Source organism: Molothrus ater, chromosome 13 (genome assembly GCF_012460135.2).
Source record: "Molothrus ater isolate BHLD 08-10-18 breed brown headed cowbird chromosome 13, BPBGC_Mater_1.1, whole genome shotgun sequence".
Classification (NCBI taxonomy): domain Eukaryota; kingdom Metazoa; phylum Chordata; class Aves; order Passeriformes; family Icteridae; genus Molothrus; species Molothrus ater.
The window spans coordinates 1,148,343-1,162,195 of record NC_050490.2 but is presented as its reverse complement, the minus strand read 5'-3'; the positions used below and the strand labels follow the sequence as shown (position 1 = coordinate 1,162,195).

Below are 13,853 nucleotides of genomic sequence, written 5' to 3'. Positions count from 1 at the left end.
TCCCCTCTGCAGGTAAAACCCAAATAAAGTCATTGTTGTGCGCTCCCCTCTGCAGGTAAGAACCAAATAAAGTCATTGTTGTGCGCTCCCCTCTGCAGGTAAAACCCAAATAAAGTCATTGTTGTGCGCTCCCCTCTGCAGGTAAAACCCAAATAAAGTCATTGTTGTGCGCTCCCCTCTGCAGGTAAAACCCAAATAAAGTCATTACTGTGCGCTGCCCTCTGCAGGTAAAACCCAAATAAAGTCATTGTTGTGCGCTGCCCTCTGCAGGTAAAACCCAAATAAAGTCATTGTTGTGCGCTGCCCTCTGCAGGTAAAACCCAAATAAAATCATTGTTGTGCGCTCCCCTCTGCAGGTAAAACCCAGCACAGACACCAGCCCCTGGCAGCGCTGCTCTTCCATCAGCCACCTTCCTTTTCTTCCTTAGGGCGTTTCTTCAAGATCGTACTTTTCCAAAATGTTGCTTAAAAGCCACTTATTAAGTGTTTTGCTTTGTTTGTTATGTGAATTTTCCTTTGGTTTTCCCTCTCCTGTTTGGCTTTCTAATATCCTCAGCATTGGGATGCTTTTTATGCTACGTGACATTTTAGGCATGTTTTTCAATCCTTGGGACTTAGAGTTTTCTCATATACTTGTGTATTAAGGCACCTCAAGTCTGTTTTCTAGAGTAATTTGGTTAAATCTGCTAATGTTGGTTTCCTTGTTGTTACTGATACTTTTTCCTTTAGAAATTTGCATTGTAGAAATTTGTACCATAGAAACGAAATGAAAAATTATTCATTCTGATTCTAGATCAAGAACCATTTCTCAATTCCATTTGTGATCTACCAGCTGGCTAAAGGCTCCAAGTTGCTGAAGCCAATTGGCATATCCAAGCCAGAAGAAGAGTTTCATGTTCCTTTGCATTCATACAGGTACATTTTCTCTGCTCTGCAGGTTCAGTCTCTGTGACACTGATGCACAAATGCAGCATTAATTTTGAAACCTTAATTTGCATGTGAGAGTCTTCCTGACTGGACTAAGACTCCAAAGTGCTCTGTTTGTTAGGTAATTAGTGTGCTGCAGAAGCACTTCAGAATATTAGCCATGACTTTAAAATAGGTGAAATGAGGTGTCAGTGCCAAGTTGTGTACAATTCCTGCTGTTTTCTTACAGGTGCCATCTGTATGTCCAACCAACAGGAATATTTGAGGGTCAGTACAAGGAGTCTACAACTTACATTGCCTGGAGGGAAGAGCTACACAGGAGCAATGAAGTCAAGTGCTTGTTACAGTGCCCAGCCACTGAGACCAATTTCTTGCCTCTAATAATCAGCTCAACAGCTGTACCTGATGAACTAAATTTCATTTCAAGTTCTGTAGAGGAGTTGGATCCTGCCTACATTATCCACCTTTGCCCTACACTGACTGTGAGGAATCTTCTACCATACTCCTTGAGATTTTTACTTGAGGTAAGTTACTTCATGGTTTTATTTGTAAATCCTTTACTTGCTTTTGAATAAGAATGCATTTACTTACAAGTGAAGGTGAATGCAGTGTGGAAGATGCTGGATGTTGGGTTTTGTATATTCTATTGTAAATGAATGAGGCAGATAATTCATCCTGGATGTTTTGGGGATTGTTTTAATTTTGTGTGTACCTGACCAGCTCTGCCTTGCTCCTTTAACAGGAATCCTGGACTGGATTAGTCTTTTTCTTTTACATTCTTCTGAGATTCTATTTGTGTTTTGCAAGGTGTCTTTAGCTTCACAAGAAGAGGTATAAGAGAAAGCAGCTGTAATTTCTAGAGCTTTTTTTTTTCTGTGTAGAAAATGCAAATTCTCTCCATTTTGACACTGATTCTTTACTGGTGACTATCGTGAGGTCTTGCACAAATTGGAAGAATCCTTGAAGAATGCTACACAGACAGTTTTCCTCCTGTCTGTTCAGTATTTTCAGTATCTAGTATTTCTTCATTAATCTGAGTGATTTTAGTAAATACAACAGGTGTGAGCATTCCAAACCACATCCTTGTTTGTTCTGTTTTGTCCTACTTGCAGAACTGGCTGTGACATTCATTGAGATCTTTCTTTCCTTCTGTCCAACATCCCAATGGCACTGTTCCCAGTTTTCCTCACCTCCATTGTACTTCAGTACCTGGAGTAACAGAATGTAGAACAGTGTTGTTTCCTTGATTGAGGAGCTAGAAAACAGTAATTCATATCTGTTTCTGAAGTCACTGTACCTGTACAGGGGTTTGTGCTTATTGTCTCCACATCCCTGGGCTAATCAAGCATGGCTACCATTCCATACAGTTAAATATAGTGTTTATCAGTAAAAAAGTTTTATCAGTAAAATTTAGGAGAGCTGTTGTTGTTGGGTGCTACTGCCTGAGCCATGTTGTGCTCCCAATAGCATGGCAGAACTGGCAGGTCTGTGCCTTGGGGGTTCTTTAGAGTGAAAAATCCTGGCTGTGTGTCTGCAGCATAGTCCAGTGCAGTGTTACACCCAGTATTGCAAGAGTATGAATAAGAAATCACTGCCAAAATCCTTTGGATGTCATGGAGGAGAGAGGGAGGGAGTGGAAGCAGGAGATATGTTAGAACTCGTCTGCCTTCCTGAGATCCAGAATTAAGCAGTCTCTACTGCTCTGCAAGTAAAGTGCTGTTATCTCCAATTATTCATGGGATCAATCACAAGTGAAAGTGATTGGAGATTAAGACATGGGTTACTGAGGTATCTGAAATGTAATGTAAATGTAAAATCTAATTTTTATGTGTTGAAAGCTTGATTTGCCTGTCTAATCTTGCTACAGGGAACCGCAGAAGACTGTGAATTAACTGAAGGCAGTGCTGCAGACGTTTTTCATTCAAGAATCAGTGGAGAAATAATGGACCTTGTGTTGTTAAAATACCAAGGCAAAGACTGGCATGGCCATGTTAAAGTTTGTGATGGGATGTGTGAGTTTTTCCCTGTGCGTTTCACCTCCCATAGCGCCCCAGAGCTGACAGTGGATGTTTACGTCCATTCCCGGCGCGCCGGGGGCCACATGGTCCTGTCTGTGTTCAGTCCCTACTGGATTATCAACAAGACCTCCCGAGTTCTGCAGTACCGAGCTGAGGACACTCATGTGAAGCATCCAGCAGACTACAGAGATATTGTTTTGTTCTCATTTAAAAAGAAAAATATTTTTAGTAAGAACAAGGTATGCTTAATTTGGGTGGCAGTCTTTAGGCTATGCTCTGAGGGAGAAACACACACGCTTGTTATAAAAGGAATACTTTAATGAAGTTTTTAAGTCTGAAGGTTTTAATTTGACTGCTGCTTTCTTTGGTACTTGGACATTTAAAATGCACACTGTAAATATTCTAGTTTGTGTTACATACATTCCTTTTGTTTGGATTTTAGTGTGGTGTGATGTTTACATGGTCAAGTGAAGAGCACTGCAGTAGAAGTTTTTTTTAAGACTTTTGGATTTTGGAAAAAAATTAGGATTTTTTTGGAATTTAGAATTTTTTAAATAACTTTTAAAATTAACAGTAGTTGAAGAAATGGTTGAAAAACTATTCATTTGATTATTTCCTTCCATCTCTTCAAGTTTATGAAGCACCACAAAGTGATGGGCTTTTTTTCCCCATCTAGTGTGCTGTCATGAGCATGAGTCAATGAGAACTACTCTGCTTTGATACCTTCTACTGTAACATCTTTCCCAGAACTCAATCAGAGATTAATAAATCACAATATGAATAGTGATACTACATTATTAGGTTATCCTGATTTATGGGAGGTGCTAAAAGCACTGAAGTGTTGTCTTTACATTGCTATATGTGATATAACTGCACTCCATAATGCATTAACTACAGAATGACAATGAGTTGACTGAGTTACTTTGCACGTTGCTGTTTTTTGTGTGTAGATCCAGCTCTGTATTTCAACCAGCTCTTGGTCCAGCAGCTTTTCCCTTGATACTGTAGGAAGCTATGGATGTGTCAGGTGTTCAGCTAATAACATGGACTACCTGGTAAGATCTGTTTCAGTCATTTGTGAAGCTCTCTGTGTTCTTTTGGCTTGACTTTTTAGGAACATGTAGCACTCTCTGTTTGAAAACACAATGGTGAATGTGCATAGTGGAGATAATTGTTCACAATTGCTTGCAAGTGTTTAGATCTGCACTCCTTATTCAAGACTACATTTCCACAACTAAGCAGAGTGAAGAGATGTGGGGAGCTGTGTTTTCATGTACTCTTTAACTGTGTTCTGATGATAATGGTCATTTTCAGTTGTCATGATTTACTCCAGAGGGGTTTCTTGTGGATTTTCCCCACAAAAGCTACAGCTGCAAGATGCTACTGCTAAGCCTGTCAGTTTACACTTGTGTTAGTTGTGTTGCATAATCTGCTGATTTTACTGCATGGTTGGTGCTTTTACTTCAGGACTGTTGTGTGTTAGGCTTTGTAATTTCACTGATGTTGGCTGTCCTACTTTTCTATCCTGACTTTTCTTCTCGGCTTGCTGTTGATTATTTGCTCAAATTCTCCTTGTTCAACAGGTTGGAGTTAGCATCAAAATGAGCAGTTTCAACCTTACCAGGATAGTTACCTTCACTCCATTCTACACAATAGCAAACAAATCTTCTCTGGAACTTGAAGTTGGAGAAATTGGTCCTAACGGTTCTCTTCCAACTAATAAATGGAATTATATCTCAGCTTCAGAGGTAATGCTTCATGTTTTTTCCTTTTGATATCACTGTAGACAAACAACTGGTGTTTAGGTGTCACTTGAGGGAAGAGGAGTTCCCTTACAGAAGCTGTCTCTTCTGGAGGCATGGCATGGATATTTCACATCCCAAGGGAACCTGAACAGTACAGGTTGCATGTTCTGTACATTAATCAAGTCCTTCAGTTTAGGTGAGTTAGATGTGGATGTGTCCATCAGGAGATACTTGGCTAAGAACTAAGGCATGTGAAATAGTCTCAGTCACACAACCCTGTTTGTTTTGCTGCTGGGTTACCATATTGAACACAAATGCAATGTTAAAGTTATGTGTATTTCTTGTCTTACAGTGTCTTCCATTTTGGCCTGAAAACTCATCTGGTGAACTTTGTGTAAGAGTAGTTGGCTATGAAAGCTCATCCAAACCATTCCTGTTTAAAGCCCAGGATAATGGTACTCTGCTGAAACTGGAAGAATTGGTGAGACTGACTTTGTGTAGTCTGTTGCTAAATCTCCATTTTAGCCCAGTGGTAGCCTGACTCAATAAAATCATCAAGATTGAAACCTTGTGCTTTAAGTTATGGGTACACTGCTCTTCATTCAGTTCTGTTGCATAAAAAAAGTTATGAATCAAGTTTGCAGTGTTGGTAATGTTTTCATAGCTGTGTAGTCAAGTTGATTTGCTTATACAAGCTTATAGGAAACTGAACAGCTCTATTGCTATCAAGTTTACAATGGTATACTGCACCTCTGACATCTGGGCTTTTTGCAGAGGGTATGTCTTGGGTGCCTTCAGTTTGTTTAAGTAGGTAACAAAAAATAGATTCTATTTTAGGATTTCTTGATCAGCTATTACATGTTGGAGACACACAGTTCATGGTTAAATTAATTTGATTCAAATGAAGACTATTATAATTTCAGAACTCACCCTAGCTTAGCGTTAGGGAATGTGTTTATAAAGGTACCATGTTCAGTAAAGTCTTTGGATATAATGTTTATCATAGTTCTAACTTGAATTAATGTTGGGCTTTGTCTAACTTCCTCTCCAGAATGGGGGCTTGCTGGTAGATGTGAATGTCTCAGAGCATTCTACTGTGATCAGCTTCACAGATTACCACGAGGGAGCTGCCCCAGCTCTGATTGTGAACCACACTCCATGGCACTCCCTCAGATATAAACAGAGGTATGTGCAAGGAGCAAGTCACCATTGCTAGTTTAACCAGGGGTATCCTGGTTAAACATCACCAAGCTATCACATGGGTATCACCAAGAGCTGATATCCCTGCAGCTGGACTTGTCTGGGGTGAATGGCTTGGGCCCTTCTTGCCTCACTGCTGGAGTAGTTCGCACTGGGGTTTGCTTACACCACTTCCATCAGTGCTTTTAACCAGTCAGTGCTGTCATTTTCTCCTTTTCTTTTAACCTGCAGTGGATTACAGGAGGAAATGGAGTTGAAACCAAGGCAAGTATGCCTCTTTGCCTGGACAGATCCAACCAAACCGAGAAAATTGACTTGGAGCTACTCTCAATGTTTTGGTGAACATGACCTACTTAAGGTAAATTTTCTGAGGGGAGAAGGAAATGCTGAACCAATTTAGGACTATTTCAAAATTAAAACTATCTGGGAGAAAGCTTTATCAGTAACTTTGCCTCTGTGTCATCCTGTAGGAGACTTATAGCTACCATCAAGAAGCAAGATTTTAGATGTTTTGATAGTCCACTGTGTCTGTCTTTAATTAGCTGCCCACTTGCACCTTACACTACAATGAATTCTTCAGAGGTGGTTTGGTTTTTCTGTTGAGTAACACAGAGTTAACAAAACTGAAAAATATTGCTAGCTAAAAGAAGGGATAGGAAAGCAAATTTCAGTTTCAGTTGTACTGGAAATGGGATTAATTTCACACACCTGAACTCAGACAGAACCAGTTACAGTGTGCTTTACTGTATAAGCACTTCCTTGGGTCAAATTTTTCAGATTTAGAAATGGTTTTAGTTTAAAACCCATTTCCTTACCATATAATTGTGGTGGCATTCATGATTCTTTAGGGCTTTTGAGTAAAGGGCTTTAATTATCTCAGTTTTGCCTTACAAATCAAAAATCAGGAGTATGTGCTTTTGAAAAGTAGAGATCTTAGTAATTGTCTGGTTTTACTGTTTCATGGTATATGATTTATTGCCTTCTTCTGCCATTACTAAGATTCCAAGCCTTTTGCTTTGCTATGAAGGCCTTTGTTCCCTAATGGTTTCCAATATTATTCTAAACCACAGATATTGCTGGAATATTTAGTTTACAAAAGTGGGGAAAAAATATCCCAACCTCAGCCTCTTTCCAGTGTTAGGAAAGGTGAAACCAAGGTGCAATCAAGTCAGAAAAATGCAGTAAACTGAACAAACAGGAAAAATACTGAGTTCTGGTTTGTGTTAGTCTGTAAACTTGCTTATAAACATAGAGCAACATCAGGGAATTCCTCATATAAGATGCTTTTTTCCCCCTGATACAGGATGACTGTGGCCAGTTCCCTTACAATGCCAACACTCAAATTCACTGGGTGTCTTTCCTGGATGGACGGCAGCGAGTGCTGCTTTTCACAGACGATGTGGCTCTGGTTTCCAAAGCACGACAAGCAGAGGAGCTGGAGCAACCTGATCAAGAAATAAACTTGTCAATCCATAGTCTTGGACTTTCTCTAGTTAACAATGAAAATAAAAAGGAAATCTCTTACATAGGAATTACTAGGTACTGCCTATGGAAGTGTAAATGTTCCTTTGAATAATCAAAATTGGCAGTGTATTATAATTTTAGCAATAGAGTTGAAGGGGATATGTTTCAAGTTAATTTAAGTGAAGCCTTTTTAATTAAAATTAAGTTTTGCATTTACTCCTATTGTGGAATTAGAACCAACAGGATTTAACTGCCTCCATTTTTAGCTTACATTTAAAAAAGACATAATAGGGTTTTTTGTGCCTGAGAAATTAGAAAAATACATTTTACATGGTTTGCATGCATAAGAAAAGTATAAGTACTCTAAAATTTTTAACTTTGTTGTTTGTCTTGCAGTTCCGATGTTGTTTGGGAACAGAAACCAAGGCAAAAGTGGAAACCATTTAATCAAAAGCAAATAAACCTATTGGAACAAGCATATCAAAAGTATCTCTCCAAGAGTGCTTTCCAAGGTCCTGGTTGGCATAAACTGGACAGCAATACTGAGGTAGGTATTGAGTTTTAGTGTTTAAATGCTTGCAGAGCAAGTGCAACAGTTAAAACAGATTTCTGGTTTGCTAAGTTGGGATAGATGCTGTGTGAAGAGAAACAGAAACAAGAGGCAAGACTTTTATTTAAATAGTTACACATTTTACACAGTAGAATGTTTCTGTCTTGTGGTGATACTGAGGCAGCACTGAGGTATTATCCAGGCTTGTGTTATGAAATAAGAATTTCAAAGGATTTTTCTTTTGTGTGGTAGAAAAGATTGCTCAGTGTCTGCATGTTAGTTGTAAACCTATATTTGCAGTATATACCCTAAATTCTTTGCAGAAATTTTGGTTTTAGCTTCTTAATAAGGTGCAGTCCTCATTACTTGATATGGTAAAGGAGTCTTCAGTGTTCAAGGACTCTGGAAATTAATCCACTTACCTGAGCTGGTTCAGACATTACTTATGTATTCCATGCATAAAGAGGGTATTCAAATGGCTAAGTCCAATACAACCATTTTATAGTACCATAGTCAGGCTTGTTTCCTATATTATCCTTTCATTTTAAAAACATGTATATACCCTCAGCTCTTTGAAAACTTGAATTTTGGCCATTGCAGTAGTGCATTTATAGTACATAGTATCAAATCTTTTATCTGTAACTCATTGCATTTCACTCTCAATAAAGGGGACCTTTATACTTCTGCTTCTCATAACTTAAAGGTTTCAGGATCAGGGGGAAAACATCAGTTGGGAAAATAGTCAGCTGCATATAAATATCTTTAATTATGCCAGTGTAAGATATAACTTATGAAGAAATAGCTGCTTAGATGACACAGAGGTTCCTGCTTGGGCCAACTAAAGCTGCAATGTGATGGCCTTGTCAGACTAACTGGTGGTTTTCACTGCTCTCCAGGCAGTTAATTGGATGGAGAAACTCAGTGGCCTTGTGATCTGATAATAAGGAAAACCACAAGGTTTATTTGCTAGTTTGTCAACTAGTAATGTACCATTTTATTGTTTCCCAAATGAAACTGTGTCTTAGCTCTGCTTCCTTCTATTGGCAGGTGAATTTTAGCAAGTCTCCAATGGAAATGCGTCTCCCAGTCAGATGCAGCATCCGCCGTAACTTCCTGTCAGGAATTCAGGTTGAATTCAAGCAGTCACCTCACCAGAGGAGCCTACGGGCTCAGCTCTACTGGCTGCAGGTACCTGCAGTTTAATGTTTTAACATCTCATCTGGTTTTGAAACTAGACAGACACATGAAGCTTTTGATTTCATTCATTTATGTGAAGATGCATTGAAAAATCAGGGATGCCCAGACGAAGTCAGGAAATGATGCATCTGACTGCTTGTTCTCAGAAGGCTCATTTATTACTTTATTATACTCTATCATTATAAAGAATACTACACTATAAAGAATAGTGTAGTATTTATTACTTTATTATACTGTATCATTATAAAGAATACTACACTATACTAAAGAATACACAAAGGATACTTACAGAATGCTAAAAAGAGAAGAATGAAAACTTAGGGTTTTCATTATTCTCCAGGATCCTGACACAGCTTGGCCCCAATTGGCCAAAGAGTGAAAACAACTCACAGCAGAAACCAATGAAACAATCACCTGTGGGTAAACATTCTCCAAACACATTCCAGACCAGCACAGGAGAAGCCAATGAGATGAGAATTGTTTTCCTTTTCTTTGAGGCCTCTCTTGCTGCCTTTCAGCTTCCCAGGAGAAAAGCCCTGGGTGAAAGAATTTTTTCAGAGAATGTGAATGCCACAAAGAAGTATCACCAAATCATATGCATGTGGTGCCTGTCTCTCTACATCAGAGTAGCAGGGGTGCTGTGATGGAAAAGTATTGCAGAATTGTCATCCCAGGATTTTGAAGTAGTGTGGAAAGAATTCCACAAAACTGTGTGCTAGTGTACAGCAGGGTGCTATGGTGGAGAGTTTATTTCTAAAGAGCTGTGTTTTGGTGTTTTAAAACAGATCTCAACCTTTTCCAAAACTTTACTGTAGTTTTTACACTGAAGTTTAACATGATTCTACAGAATACATCTAGGAGTTTAGAGGCCTTTAGTACAAAAGCTGCCTGTCTAATGGGAAGTAGAGAACAGGCATTTAAATATGCTAAAATAGCATGCAGTAATGTATCTACATGTAATATTAACACTGAATTCATGTGCAACACTTGCAGCAGATCAGCATAGTCCTGTCAGTACTAATAGTGTTGCTAAATTTGCCAGTAGAGCACTTTAGCAGGTACTGGCAAGAGCTGTTCAGTGCTAGAGGGAGATGATGTTGAGTCATCATCATTGCCATCTTCATCTCCATTTGCTGCCCTTCACTGGGGACCCTGGTGCTTTTTCTCACCAGCTGGTGGGAAGTTTGCTCTTTCCTTTTAGCTTTCATCTTGTTTTTTCTTTTGCCTGAAGGTGGTTTTCACTATACAATGTTTTCCATCAGCTGCAGACCTTGTAAGGGAGTCTTTGTGGGTGTGAACCTCTCTGAGCATCCCTTGTGCAGCACTTGGAACCATCTGACCTTTTATAACTGAATGAGTAACATTCCACAGTGATATCAGAGTAATCCTTTTGCTTTTTCCTCCTTCCACCCTAATAAGTGGGGCATTCCTCTTGAACACAATTTATAAACAAGTTACTCAAACCTTCTGAAATGAGAACTGTTTGATTATTGTGTCACTAAAACATTCCTGTAATTATGCATTAATTTTTTAGGTGGATAATCAATTACCAGGATCGATGTTTCCTGTTGTATTTCACCCTGTAGCCCCTCCCAAGTCCATTGCTTTGGATTCAGGTAAGAGAAAGCCTGTAGTAATATCAGATTTATTCAGCCTTGAAAGTAGGAGCTTGGCCATTTATTTTTAAGTGTTTTTTTCTCTTTAGAACCAAAACCCTTCATTGACATCAGCATCATCACTAGATTCAATGAATACAGCCAGGTCCTGCAATTCAAGTGAGTGTAACAGTGAATTGTAATTTAATTTTAGAGATGTAATATATTTTAGAAGGAACTTTGTTCTTAAGTTTGTTCTCCTATCTAAACCACTCTTGACTTCAGATTGAGTTTTTAAATATCTCCAATAAGAAAACATCATTCAAAAAGGAATTTAATTTTAGAAAATAAGGACTGACCATATGAAGGGACTGTCACACAAATTCTTCAGTAATCAGAATTATTTTCTTCTTGTACTACAGTATCAGAGGTGTGTGTCTGTTTGCTGTGCAGTGCTGGCCAGTTAGCACTTCTGACTCTAAACTGAGAGTTGATATTGTGGATTGTAAATCCTAATATGTGACATTGCACAGCAAGGCTTCACTTGTGTAGACTAAGCATGTAATATTTAAGTTAATTTTATACAGGTATACACTTTCTTTCCCATTTTAGGTACTTCATGGTTCTTATCCAGGAAATGGCACTGAAAATTGATCAAGGATTTTTGGGAGCACTTAGTGAACTCTTCACTCCATCCACAGACCCAGAAGCTGAAAGACAAAGGGTAATGTATGAGAGAAACGGACTTTGGCTGGAATGGGACCATAAGTGATTGAGGAATTTAAGTGAAAATCAATATAGTAAAAAATGGAAAAATCACCCAGAAATTTTATGTCTGTTATGGGTTGTTTGGGGGTTTTTTTTGCTATCTCTGGATTCATTAGTACACTCATATTTAAGTAGCTAGTTAACTGTATTTAACTATGATTATTTTTTCTACTGTTTATTTATATATATATAAAAACACATTTAGGTATAATCTGATTAATTGTATTACATATATGGATGAGATTAACTTCATTTTTTTTAATATTGAAACCAGTCTAAATTAATTCAGCAAGATGTGGATGCACTTAACACTGAGCTGATGGAGTCTTCCCTAACAGATGTGTCAATGCTCAGCTTCTTTGAACATTTCCATATTTCTCCAATTAAGGTATGCAATAGAGAGATTATTGGTTAATAAAGCATCCAATTAATTCATTACAGTAAATCCCTAGGGATTTTACATTCTCAAGAATTTAATACTTGTTGGAAAACTTTCTCTGTTGCCCATGAGTACAAACAGACCTTTAACCATAACTAAGTGGGGAGAATCAGTGGGTATAATAATGCTGAAAGCCAGATAAAATACTGGATAATGTATCATAAATTGTATTAAAATACACTTTAATGGGATTATCTTCATATCTCTCTTAAAGCAGATAGATTTTTTTGGAGCAAGGGAAGAAAAGTCATCAGTAGATTTAATGATAGCTTTCCTCAGCTTTCATCACTGATTTGTTTACATGTGCACCACATGACTTGCTCTGGTTTGGCTTTCCTTTGGTCTTGATTTGTCTTGTTTTCCTAATTCTGCCTTGACAGTTACATTTGAGTTTGTCCCTGGCTTCTGGTGGAGAAGCATCAGATAAGGGGGAAGAAATGATAGCCATCCATTCTCTGAATTTGCTGTTGAAAAGTATTGGAGCTACTCTAACAGATGTGGATGATGTTATTTTCAAGTAAGCTAATTCCATTGGTTGGGGTTGTTTGTTTGGGTTTTTTTGTTTAACACTTTGACTGCTGTATGCTTAATAATTGGATCTATGGTAAACTTTACTGACTGACTGGTGTAAATTTATACAGTGTTAGGGGGAAGGGAGGAATGGAGAGAAGATGGGCTTTGGGATCCTTTTTAAGGCAATAGTCTTCAGGATTCTCTGAAAGAAAGCAGAGAAGTATTTGAATGAGAAGGGTATCTTTAGCTAATGTATGATTACTTGTCTTTCAGACTTGCTTTCTTTGAAATTAAATACCAGTTCTACAAGAGAGATCAACTGAGGATGAGAGTTATTAGACATTACAGTGAACAAGTAAGCTTATTTAGTCAAGACTTTGTGTAAAATTTTGAGTATGTCTTAAAGAAAATTTTATTTTTCTTCACCAAACACTTGGTTAGGCACTCTAATACCTTGCCTGGGTAGTAAATTAAAAAATGAACCAGACTGGGGTTCTGATGTGTGTGACAACAGCTCATAACACTGCTTTTGTTGTTTGCCTTTTTTCTTCCCTCTCATCATTTAGTTCCTGAAACAGATGTATGTTCTTGTACTTGGATTAGATGTTCTTGGAAATCCATTTGGTTTGATCAGAGGGCTGTCTGAGGGAGTTGAAGCTTTCTTCTATGAGCCATTCCAGGTAGGAGTTCCTGATTGTTTAACTGTGCCTTTATAAAGGGCTGTTTGAATGTATTGCTGGGTTATTGTTTATTGTCACTGTGCTCCACACTCTGAACAGGCAGGCAGCAGTAATTTTTTAATGTGAATTTCAAAGGAATAACCTATTCAGATGGCCTTGCATCAATGTAAAGGAATTGCTAGTTTTTCTTGAAACAGATGCATCATTGTGTGGTTTTCTGCTATTCCTAATAAGTTTCATTTTTAGGGTGCTGTTCAAGGACCTGAGGAATTTGCTGAAGGCTTTGTAATTGGTGTTAGAAGTCTTCTTGGGCACACAGTGGGTATGTAAAATAGTGTTCTTTTTTGATGAATTCCCACATTATTTTTCTAGTGAGTATTTAAGGTTGTCATACTGTTGCCAGTGTTTGTGGTACAGATCATTCACACATAATTTACCTGAGACCATCTGAATATCTGTTTGTAGACTGAGCAACCAATGTGAGAAACATTGCATATATAACTAAATTAGTAACATGCTCTGAATAAATAAGAAGCATAATTTTGATGGTTCTAAAATGTCTGGAGAAGCCTGAGAAGTGTTCTGTTACAATTACTTTAGATTTTTATTTAGCTGTGTCTTGACAATAATTAGAGAAAACATTGTTTCATTCATTATGCTATGTAGCATGTAGTAAAGTGCTATAAATGTTCCCTGTTGCTGTATGTATGGATATCAGACCAGATTCTGGACTCTTCTCATGGATAACATGGCTCTG

At 38.1% G+C, this 13,853-nt stretch overlaps 1 protein-coding gene across 1 annotated transcript in view; it reads left to right on the top strand.

The window, feature by feature from the left end:
* The window catches only part of VPS13C (vacuolar protein sorting 13 homolog C), a 76,924-nt gene that overhangs the window by 49,612 nt on the left and 13,459 nt on the right, over window positions 1–13,853 (top strand). The window contains 19 exon segments of the mRNA XM_036389308.1: window positions 794–915; window positions 1,157–1,451; window positions 2,795–3,184; window positions 3,896–4,000; window positions 4,529–4,693; window positions 5,043–5,171; window positions 5,742–5,875; window positions 6,122–6,248; window positions 7,194–7,429; window positions 7,751–7,901; window positions 8,952–9,092; window positions 10,636–10,717; window positions 10,807–10,876; window positions 11,309–11,420; window positions 11,739–11,852; window positions 12,284–12,420; window positions 12,690–12,771; window positions 12,983–13,096; window positions 13,343–13,418. Of these exon segments, the coding sequence (XP_036245201.1) occupies window positions 794–915; window positions 1,157–1,451; window positions 2,795–3,184; window positions 3,896–4,000; window positions 4,529–4,693; window positions 5,043–5,171; window positions 5,742–5,875; window positions 6,122–6,248; window positions 7,194–7,429; window positions 7,751–7,901; window positions 8,952–9,092; window positions 10,636–10,717; window positions 10,807–10,876; window positions 11,309–11,420; window positions 11,739–11,852; window positions 12,284–12,420; window positions 12,690–12,771; window positions 12,983–13,096; window positions 13,343–13,418 (2,782 nt within the window).